The following is a 12,842-nucleotide window of genomic DNA, read 5'->3' as shown; positions in this document are numbered from 1 at the left end:
CATTAAACAGAGAGATATGTTGACTTAATTTTGAAAAACTCTTTCAATTCTTTATTACTCAATCAATATAAAAGAAATTTGTAAAAGAAATGTAATTTTATCTTGTGGACTACTTTACGCATCCACAAGTTTATCGGAATAAGAAACAGTTTCTGCCATTTCCTTGCAAATACCCTACCATTAATTTCCACCGAATGTTCGAAACAAGATCTATACTCCCTTATCCGCATACCTGACAACACGCGTTTCCCCAATGCTGTGCGATCGACTAAACGTGGGTTCGACTCATGAACCGATGCGAGAGCCATTGTGCGATTGGAAGGGTGAACCTGCACATTTTCGGGAATTTAACCCAACATACCAACTGACAGATCCAGACGATATACGAGGACTATTGTTACAAAATCGATTTTTTTTTAATCGAGCGCATTTTTCTGGAAATAAAACCAATATTTAATTTTTACCACATATACATATATACATTATGCATTAGCATGCATGAGCAATTATAATATAACAGTTGAAATTTTGATAGTAAAGAAAGTTGACTTTGGAACATTTTTCATTTAAGTTTTAAATGTCTAATATTACTAATAATAGCAAAAGGAAAAAATTAATTTTAACATACATATCGAAAATATTTTTATAATTAAAGAGTATTAATAAGGAAGTAAATTTTCCTGAGATATCATATAGAAATTTTTAGGATTATATACGAATTCTATATCGAAATATCTGTGAACTATCTGTTAACAGGGAAATATGTGAACAATGTTTAATATTTTGCTCCTTTTGTGAAATATAATCATATATAAGGCGAAACATTTATTTCGCTTAAAAAAAGATGCCGAATATTATAAATTTTTTCTGCACATTTTCAATATGCGCTTATGCACTTTTAATTTTATCATATTTATAAAAATTTACATTATATACATTATATACAGTTAGTATTATTAACATGTTATTTAATTATTGTAAAGACAAATATTAAATCCTTTAATCAAAAATTAAAGCATGTTATCTAATTGAATTGCAAATAAAAAGCAAAATTTATATTTTTTAATTTTTAATAAAATTTATATCAACGAGATTTTAATATGGCACAATGATTTAAGTTATATGAAATAGTACATAATTCTGTGAGTTCTATTAAAAAAGTTAACATTCTTAATATTATTAAATAGTCTTAAATAATTACATTTTTATTTAATCAAAAAATGTATGAATAAAAGTTAGGGAGTCAAGTTCGATCGTTTTATATATTGAAAATTTCTATTGAAATTTTATCGATGGTGATTATTAATTGACTGAAGAAGATATGAACAGTATTTACTTTCATAAAAATATATAAAATTTTACAAGAATACAATTGTGTTAACATTGTTTAGTATTGCGAGAAGCTATGATATAAATGTGATAAAAGTTAAATGTTATAAATCTTTGTTTAAAATTATTGCGATCAGTTCTTTTCTATAATATTTTGATTTAATATAAAGTTGAAAAATACAAGCATTTCCGTTATTGCAGCAGACTTTCGTAGACTTTACCTAAGACTGCAGATTCTATTGCAGTTTATTGTAGATTCTGTTGCAGTTTATTGACTCTAATAAAAATGAATCTGGGAAACGAAGTTTTTATATTCGATCGAGATGTGATATTTGAATCTAGATAACAGTTTCGTTTAACTGAAATATATTTAAAATAATCCTTTCTTTTCTTTTTAACAATATTTAAATGTAAAATATTTTTTACTTGATAAATAATATAATATAATAATGAAATTTGAGATATATTACATGTGATATTTACTCTGTAAATAAATTATATTTGTCTCGTAATTATTTCATATGTGTGTTAATAACTTTTTATATGTTTTTTAGCATTTTATTATTGAATACTTTTTTCATCATTTAAAAATTCTTTGCTGTAAAATTTTTAATCTTAAACTTTTTAATATATTTAGAAAATTTCTTGATTTTTATGTATAAAAATCTATCGAAGTAAAATTAAAATTTAAAATAATTACAATTTAAAATAATTACAGTTTATAATAATTATAGTTTAAAATAATTCGTATAAAGAATAGGATTTTACTAACGATTATTCAGCGATTACAATTCATGCAGTGATTTTTATGTGAAAATCTACTAGACTACATCCATATTTTACATGTTTTAGATTTGAAACGAGAAGCTACAATATGCCATATGCTGAAACATCCACATATTGTAGAACTGCTGGAAACCTATAGTTCCGAGGGCATGTTATACATGGTATTTGAATAGTAAGTATACAAATATATTTTACACAATTTTACCATTTCGCGAGAGTATTTTAATTTAATATAAATAAATAACAAACATTTATATACACATATCTATTTAACATTTATCTACTTACTTTATTTAAGTCGAAATATAAAGCAATTTTACAGACTTAAAAATTAAAGCTATAAAAATAGTAACAGATTATTATAATTGTATACTTTTAATCGTGAATTCATTTAAACTATTTTTTATTTTTATTACTTTTTTAATGGCTTTTAAACAAAAGGCATTAATTTTCGTTCTTTATATGTCAGCAAGTCTACTCTATTTCATCTTGTTCGTGTAATTATTACCTTTAGATTAGTTAAATATTACGTTCTTATATAACATACATATAAGAGCGAAAAGCATCATGCAATTGTCGAAAATAAAAGACTCGACAAAATAAATACATGCTGTTTCCTTAACGGCTCTATCTTTATTCGGGAGAGGCACGTTTTCCATTTAGTCATTTGCTATTTGTTATAACGTTCTACTATATAGTTCGCTATAATTGGATACACATATCCGAGATACTCTTGAAATAATCTACGCTATCGGATAAGATATAGCTAACGGTTTTTAATAGACTCGATGCTCAAGGTGTTTTTAACGATACTATTTAAATAATATGACACTCAGTTGCATTCCATTACCTCCTTTAGTTTAATGGCATGTTTTTCTTTTGCTATAAGAAATTTTAATAATCAATATTTCGCTATTGTCAATATGCAATTAATTATATAATATATATCTTTATTAATAATGTTTTAGAAATTAAATATGAATTTTATATTCAAATTTGATTATATTCGATACAAATAGATAAATATTAATTATTTATTAATATAACTAAAAAATAAAAGTTAGGAAAAAAAAAACTATTATGCAATTTTACAGTAGATCTTTTTGTTATATTATTATTGTTCCTGTTTTAATATTGTCACTTTTTTCAGTATGGATGGCTCTGATTTATGCTTCGAGGTAGTGAGACGAGCAACTGCTGGATTCGTATACAGCGAGGCGGTTGCTAGGTAAGAAAATTCATTATACCTATCCTTCATTATATCATCGTTTGTGCACACGCACACATACACACACACACATACACATATATGCACACACGCACACGTATACACATGGACACACACTCAGCCCATATACACTTGATGAATACATTGCGATATCGTGAATTCACCCCGCATAAATGTATATTCGCTTAAATATTATCTAATGAACCAAATGACTAGCATCACTTATTTTGAACCTAACACGATATAGATAAAACCGGTTCTGGTCTTAAATATTCCAATTATATAGTATTGTGATAAATATTAATTATATATTTTGATATGACTTTACATTAATTAACTTACGCGAGTTAACTAAAGACTTACACGGTACGGATCATTTTCGTTTTGACATATATTGTAGAGGATACGTTTCTAAGTAATATACACTTTGAATTTTGTGGCACTTCTATATCAAATGTTGTTTTAATCTATTTATTAATTTTGCATTTCTAAATAAGGTAAATTTGATAAATTAATTGTTTCTATCTCTCTGAGGTGCTTCGCGCTTGTAATGAAACCTGATTATTGTTTATACATGTATAAATATGTTACACCTCGATATAATGCAAACGCAGATTCTCTCGAGAGTGAGAGTCTCCCCGGCGCGTAATAAATCCCTGTCTCGATAAATCCTTGACTGCGATCCATTAGGTTTGCTATACTCATTTATGTCACGCTTGAACTAGTACTAGTCTTCACCTCGGAAGGATCCTATTAAAACTTGTCACAAATACGGTGTTGTATCATTCATGCTACGAAGAGAATTATAAATCAATATATGCTTAAGATATGATTAATGTGACCAAAATAGTATAATTTAAAAGATAACGTCTGAATCTAAAAATTTCATAATTTTAAAATATAAAGATTTCATTATTTTATTATCTCACTATAAAATAGTAGATTTAGAGTATATTTAGAATATAAAAATATTTAAAGCATATATTACAAACATTCATATATTTAGTAAATATAATTAAATTAAAAAGAATATATGTATTCTATAGGATTAAACATAAAAACTTTTCAAACATAAAATCTCTACTTTCTTTTGTCTTGAAACATGTTTTCATGTCTGATAATCTATTCCTGTGAATATCAACGATATTTCATCGCTAATATCATATGCCAAATGCACGAACATTATATATTCACTGCATGTAACATACTAAAGCTTGAAAGATCGTATCAAGTCTACTTTGATTGATACAATAAAAACACGACGAATACACTAAAAGAACTGTATTATTCTTGTTTATATGGTATATTTTTAATATTTTTATCTTCGTCTAACTATATATATTATATCGATACCTTGTTTTTATTAGACTGCATTTCTTTTTTGTATATTATAAAAAATATATAAAAATGTCAAGAGTCAGCTAGCAAGAGTTTTATACTACATGCACATATGTATGGAAATCATTATTTTTAAATACATTTGCTAACAAAAAGAAATGTCAAAAATCATGTTAATATTTAAATTGAAATAATACAGTTCGATACATATACATACATGTCCGCTTTATATATTTATATTGTATAGACTTTTCAATCTGTTTAAAATAGAAAAAGGCTTGAGTTTTCTATAAAACGCCGAATTTTTATAAAAAACCAGCATCTTATAAAAATGTAGACTTTTTATGTGTGAACGATGAAAACGGTTAAATTATAAAATTTTGTTACTTATATATATGTATATATATAGCTGTAATTAATTTATATAATAATTTAGAGATATGCATACATTGGGAGATATACATAATTAAATAATATTATTTACAATTTTTTATTATTTTATTTTTTATATTATGAAAATACTTTTGTTTCTCTCTCTCTCTCTCTCCCCCCTCCCTCTCTCTTGTTCTATTTTACTCATTATTTTTTAAATTTCCCTTTCGTTAAAAGATTGAAAGATTTTGTGGTGTAAAATCATTACACGATGTAACGAGGCGTGTTTTAATCGCTCTACTTAACTTCTTGGTAAAAACTCGCTTCTGTGTTCGCCAAAATGCTTGTGTCTCGTACTGCTTTCGCTATTGTTCTCGATTGTGAGGGCGTACTCTCTTGACGTGTAGAGTGCCGGCACCTAAGAAAACTGCACTTTCTTTTACAGTCACTACATGCGACAGATCCTTGAAGCGTTGCGTTACTGCCATGAGAACGACATTATTCATCGTGACCTGAAGCCGCAGTGCGCCCTTCTAGCTGGCAAGGAAAATTCTGCCCCGGTGAAGCTGCGCGGCTTCGGTGTCGCTGTGCAACTCCCGACCTCGCAGTCCAATGGTGTTGGTACGTTCATATCTTCTTCTAATTCATTTATGATTTTTTTCGCGATCTCTTTTAAGTGGCATTTTACATAACATAGAGATTCACTTAGAGAATGTCGCACAATGTCAGCTCTGAAATGGTCGACTTCAGTATTATTAACGATATTTTTCCAACTCGACAATTCTACGCACAATCATGATAAAAAAACTAAATTTACACGGTTAAAATGAATGGCGTGCAGTCAATAATGATTAAATGTATGATATACATAATTTAATCAAATTAAAAGATCTAAAAAAGTATTTAGAAAATTTGGTCATAGAAACAAGATTTTAATGGCAGAAATTATCTTTGAAAAAATTATAATTTTATAATAATATTAATTTAATTATAATTTAATAATATTTACATAATAAATATATGTGAATAAGAAATTATTACAACATAATTTTGATAAAAATGAACTGTTATATTTTTCTAACATTACAAATTTATACAAATTAATATAAATTATTTTTTATCTCTTTATTTTTTTCTATTTGTATATTTGTTATCACATTTTAATCGGACTGGAAAAACTTCAGAATATTGATTTCATTTCTCTTCTATTTTTAAGTAATATTATCTTTCTTGTTTCTTACATTGAAAGAAATTCTGCGGTTATTAAAAAAAAATGTGAATATTTTATATTGAGCAAGAGAGAAAAAGAGAGAGAGAGAAAGAGGGAGGGGGAGGATAGAAAAATAGAAAGAGAAAAAGAAAGAGAGAGTGATAAAAGTTTATTAATATAACATAAAAGATATTATTATTATTATATGCTATTAACTGAGAAAAATCTACTATATATTTTTGTAAAATCAAATATAGTTGATTCTATATAGTTAATTCTAAGATTGAAGAATCTTCAATAATTCAAGCAAGACACTGAGTAAAATGTAAATTGACTAATCATTGTAACGAAAAGATTACTTGTGTATTAAAGTATATAATTATCAAAATTTAAAAGAAAGAGTTTATTTAAAAGGCTATGCAAATTCTTGAACTACTCCGCGTTCTCTTCTATTCTGTGATATAGTTTACAAGAGCTGACGTCGTGCTGTTTTTTTTAGTGCGATAGCATTAAGATTAATAAATTTTTCATGATACTTTTAAGTGGAGTCGGCGCTAGGAAACGTGAAAATAGGACAAGAGAGATGTTATTATGAACGATGCAAAAAGTAAAATACGAAGTAAATGTCATTTTTCCCGTGATTAATAGCTTTTATAAACAGGATATAAGAGCTTTTGTATTATCATCTTATATAACAGAACAAGATGTTCTTTAACGAAAGAATTTATAGAAAAATAACACAAGTATGTTTAAATTCTATTTAAATTGTAATATTTTATACGAAGAAATCGATGGACTGAAAAAAAGATTTATTCATCATAAACTGACGCCGACACCATTTTTATATGTTAAATAAGATATATATATATATATATATATATATATAATATTTTAATATTAGATATATATTTTTTTAAGTTTTATTATATACACATGCTTAACCTGATTGTGTTTGAAAGGCATTATTCAATGCGCATATGCCTATTATTAAGGCTATTTGCTGATAATACATATGTTTTCATTAGATTGTGTGACAATTTCATCTTAATAACTAATTCTTTAAAATATTAATTAATAAATTATAAGTTGTTTATGTGCAAATAAACCAAATTTCGTATAATAAATTATTTATCAACTTTTAAATATGAATTATATTTAAAATTATTTGTGAGAGAGATAAACGGTTTAACAAATTATATGCATTCATGTACTTAATGATTTGTTAATGCAGAGATTCTCTGCAGAGATAATATTTTTAATATGCGAGAAATGATAAATTATATATATATATTTATTTATTTATTTATTTTAATAATGTAATATGTATCAACGATTTTTTGTTAAAGATTGATAAAGTTACCAAGCAAAGTTACATAGCAAAAGTTAAATAAATAGATACACACACATATATGCCATTTTTAATGATATTCCTGATTCAATTCAGTGAAAGTATTATATATGAAATAATTATACACACACATATTTTAATAATAATAATTGAATAAATAAATATTATTGTATATCACGTAATGCATACCATTTATCTCGTAGCGACGTGATAAGATTTTATATTTATTTTTCCGAAATTAATGGACGGTGTTTAATGGACTATAAATGATTGAGTTTCTTTTATCGCAGAAATTATATATATATATATATATATATATATATATATATATATATATTGTGTCGCGTTTGCCAACATATTAAACAATAGTTTCTTGATGCAATGTAATTTTGACTTTATTTCTTCTTACATGAAACAAAATATTTTGTAAAAATATATTTCATGCTTTTTTCAATTGATTGTGTGTCGCTGTGTATCTGAAAAAATTAATTTTAAATTGTCAACGTCTAATTGTCTCTCTTTTTCTCTCTCTCTCTCTTTCTCTCTCTTTCTCTTTCTTTCTGTTGACATTTAGATACATTGTGACACTAGTTCAATGAATGTCATTTAGTTGCACGCTCTCTTTTTCGCATATGATACTAAAAAGAGTGAGGTGTAAAATATTCAGTGACAAGAAGTGACTGAGCATGTCTTTAGGGATACAGAAATTATTGCCAAGGGAGTATGCAAATGGGTTTGTAGATAAAAGTGATTAAATTCTTACAGAATAAATTGTGCTGCTTGTGTCTCCTGAGAAAGTTTTATCTTACATGCTATCATTATGGATGAAAATATAATAATCCTCACAATGCCAGAACGCTAATAATGTTAACGAATAAGGGCAAAAAACTTTACCAAAAGCGCATTGAATATTGCCTCTTCAGAATTTGTAATTCAAATTTCTGTCTTTTTTCTATTTCTTTTTTTACCGACGATACAATGTTCCTGACTCTCATCAAGCGTCACTTCAAAGACACTCGTTGTTTTTATATAGGTTTTTTTGAATGCCCTACTCTGCGATTATTGGCTGGCTTGGTCGATGATTGGCAAATCACATTCAAAAAATTTCTCGATGTTCGATGTGCAGAATGCAACGGCTTTTATCGGATTTCTTCCCTATGACAACCGTGATGCTCTCTTTTCTGATCAGCCGCAATCGATTGATGTTTATGCATTTTTTTTTATCTTTCATTGCTTCGATATCGCATGGTTCCACAATAAGTAGATGCTCTTATTATTAGCGACACTCGTAGATACTATTTCATAGATCGTTATATATATATATATATATATATATATATATATATATACATATGTATATCTTGAAGATCGTTTTATATATATATATATATATATATATATATATATATATATATATACACATATGTATATCTTAAACTAACTTTTATTTTTCTTTGCGTGAGCGGTGCAATTACATTATTATTATTATTTTGTCAAGATATCTTCTGTATAGCCATGCGATATTAAAGCGTCTTTATTCTTGAAACAAATTTCTTATTTTATTCTATATAATTACATGATTTATTACATGTATTAATTGTTGGCATTAATTTGTATGTTGGTAATTATATTAGTGATATTAAAACGACGATAGTATCGTGTTAAAATCCCATCGCCGTTAAGAGCTGTTGATAAATCGCACGTTATCAGTCTCGAGAGACCTCACACTAAATAAAATTTTTATTTTTGTTTTATTTATTTTATATGATTAATATTTAATGGAGGGTAAATGACAAAAATTTGTGTAACAATTATTATCAAAAATTGTATATTTATTGTAGAATAATACAATAATATTATATCTACAAATGTACAATTATATTCTACATTTATTGTAGAATAATATAATGAATGAATGAATAATAACGCAATGAATGAGAGAGAGTAATTACAATAGGTTATCTAACATTCTCACTCGTATAAGCAAACTTCTTAATCGAAATGTTACCATGAAAAAGATATGATAATAATGTGTGAATTTAATAACTCTAAATATATACATTTTCATACGATAAAAATAGAAAATTTCTATCAATTAGTAATAAAATTTAAAAATATGATAAGAATATTTATTATATAAGATAGTTAAGATGCTATAGTTTCATTATCTTCTTGCTTTGCTAAGACTTTACGCTGTTATGATCAGTTAAATATTAATCTCCTTTATCTTCACGATTATCATCTTTGCTTTCCTCAGAAAATAATTTAACATTCTGAGAATAGATCGATGGCATTATAAATGTAGGACAAACACGGAAGACTGTCGTGTAATTGTGCAATTTTTTATATATAAATTTCGCAAATCAGCTTTTCGCTATTAGGATTACGAATCACTTTTAGATAAAGAGTTTCCAGTAGAGCGATAAAATACGTATAACATTGTCATATAATGTTTCTTTTAATATTTTTTTCTCAGGAAACTAATACTTCTTTTTTGCCTTTTTATATGCGTTAGTTAAATTCGTGCTTGATTTCCCTTCGCAAAGAATGACAAGAAAATGCGTATCTCAATGGGTTTTTTCTTTTAAACGTTTTTCCGCGGATTAGGCAATTACAGCGCGAGGAAAGCGCGTCATGATTACACACTGATAACTTGAAATTTGATTTGAATGAATACAGCATGTTACACGACCGAGTATCGGCAGTGTCTGAGCCCAAAGGGGCAGCTCTACTTGAAGGCCGACAGCGAGGGTAAGCCTGATCTAACCTTTAATTATTACTTCCGCAGGAGCCTTGTCACCTCACGCCATATATATATATTACATACACATTTATCCACAAAATATTATATTATGCTACACATTTTAATCTATTCCTGTACTTATATATCACTACTACATCACCATACTCTAGAAGCTGCCACTGCTTGCTTGCTCGCTTTACGCGTTTCACTTTGATTTGACTAACTCATTTACATATATATATATATATATATATATACAATATATATATATATATATATATATATATGTAAATGATTTAGCCAATACATTGACATTTACATATATACATTTCCTCGGATGTATATCTCGTTTATAAATTTATTAAAGAATGCCACTCTTGTGGACTATACGCAATATTTATTATTAGTCATCAGATATTGGCTTAGAAATAATTCGTAATACATACATCTAAAAGCAGGATTAATTGCGATTTCGTATGTATATCGTCTCTCATTATTAGCAGTGATTCACATTTACACTTATATAAAAACGGTAATTATATATCTAAATTTATGTATATATAATTAGATTTATATAAATATTACTTATTATTTTAATGATTAGACTATTATTGAGAACTCATTCTGTAGCTTACATTTTATATTAGAAGGATCGTCGTAAAATTTTTTTCTGTGGAAATACCGGGTGATTAATTAAAAATCTCTGAAATATCGTATTAAAAAAATTTGTTTTACGAATTAAAAGAAATTCTAATTCTAACAGACTTTAACAGGATTAAACGGAGATTATTTTACCTATGTTACTATATATCACCTATGTACATACACCTATGTACATATATATCAAACAAATAAACCCATACAGACATCGCGGAGGTACGCCACAAGCACATCTTACATACCAATAGACGCACACATACCACCAGAGAATCAAGTCGAGAGTCAATCAATAAATGAGTCGGTCGATCTCTTGCACTTTGATTCTACACGAATTTGATCCTTTGATAAAAGCAACAAACTACCCAATACAACCACAGGTCTGTCTTCCTCTACGGGTAACGGCGTTGACGATGAAGAACATTTTATCGTCCGTGAAAATAAGTCGCGCAATTATTGCGATGACGCGAAATTATTGTGACGATAACAATCCTTCTCCTTTCTCTCTGTGTTCTTTCGATAGGCCTGATCTCCTCGAGCTGCAATTTTCCTTTTGAGGACCTGACCGACGCCGAGGATTCGCTAGTGAGCGACACGGAGGACAATATCGGTATCCATATGCCTGACACATAACTTATGATTTACCACAATCGGGGGTAGAAACGAAAAGTATTGCATCTTCTTAAAAGAATTTATCTTTCTTTACGCGTTCTTGAATATAGTGGTCAGTTTCTTAATTATGATCGTAAAGTATTATTCAGAATTGTTTTTTTCAACGACAAGGCCCAGACATGTACAGGGTGTTCCATATAACTTGCCTTGCTTACACGTGTTTTGAAAAATTGATGCTGAGAAAAATAATATATAAAAGCGTCTCGATATAAAAATTAATATTACATGTTAAAATCTATATTTTTTAAATGTGATCGCTTTTACTCGTATGTTTTCTACTGCTGTTAATACTTGCGATGGAATTATTTTATGTGGAGTATCCTGTATATAGGAAGGAAAAGATCCACGTATTAAGTTGGAATTTGACAAAATAACATATATCTCAGTGAGAAATGACATCGAATTTATACGCGAAGCATGCACATGAATACGATAGCATTCGGTGATCATCGAGCGATCGATCAGAGTCCCGTTTCGGGGTTACTCTCACTTGAGACATAGTCGACGTTCTACCCCCATGTGTGGTATGGTTATGTTAGTTTGAGAACGTCTAGTGTCTGTATAGACACTCGACCCACGTGCGATAGCGTATTCCTGTGATATCGTTGTGCAGGTCGCGTAGTAACAGATATTCGTTGTGCCATCGAGAGGAAGCGAGTGACAAAGCGACTCCTTCCTCCTTTCTCTATTTCCACCCCTTCCGTCGTCCGCGTGTCTGATTTTGTAACGCGCGAATGACACAAGCTCTGCTTCATCGTTGTAGGATTGGAATAAATTTGTGACAGAATTGAAGGGTTCGTTACGAGATTCGTTCTTACATTATTTTATTTCATCGATACCGAACCAAAAATCTAACTTGTACCTCTTCATATCAAATCATCTCTTCGCCTTTTCGGCTCATCAGAGATTTTCAATAAAAAATATTTAAAATTTAAAAAAGTCTGTTCGAGATTTATCCTTTCGTCATTTTTGGTCTCTGTATAAAAGTCTCTTGAAAATTAAAAACCGTTGTATGTCGGCCAATTCAATTTGTAGTATAAAATTTCGAGTTAGCTTTGCTAAAAAAAAAAAAGAAAAAATAGAATGTTGAAAATGTAAAAAATAAACATGGGTATATTATTTGCAATAATTAAAACTTTAGATAATAAATTTTTAAATC

The 12,842-nt window shown here is 28.0% G+C and overlaps 1 protein-coding gene across 1 annotated transcript in view; it reads left to right on the top strand.

The window, feature by feature from the left end:
* Positions 1-12,842, top strand: part of LOC105255597 (peripheral plasma membrane protein CASK) — a 181,828-nt gene that overhangs the window by 18,507 nt on the left and 150,479 nt on the right. Inside the window, exons 6-9 of the mRNA XM_025413957.1 lie at positions 2,182-2,287; positions 3,266-3,343; positions 5,499-5,674; positions 10,291-10,362. Of these exons, the coding sequence (XP_025269742.1) occupies positions 2,182-2,287; positions 3,266-3,343; positions 5,499-5,674; positions 10,291-10,362 (432 nt within the window). The remainder of the gene's footprint in view (positions 1-2,181; positions 2,288-3,265; positions 3,344-5,498; positions 5,675-10,290; positions 10,363-12,842) is intronic.

Source organism: Camponotus floridanus, unplaced genomic scaffold, assembly GCF_003227725.1.
Source record: "Camponotus floridanus strain SB8 unplaced genomic scaffold, Cflo_v7.5 scaffold73, whole genome shotgun sequence".
NCBI lineage: Eukaryota > Metazoa > Arthropoda > Insecta > Hymenoptera > Formicidae > Camponotus > Camponotus floridanus.
The sequence above is the reverse complement of the archived record's forward strand: the minus strand, read 5'-3'. Positions and strand labels throughout refer to the sequence as shown.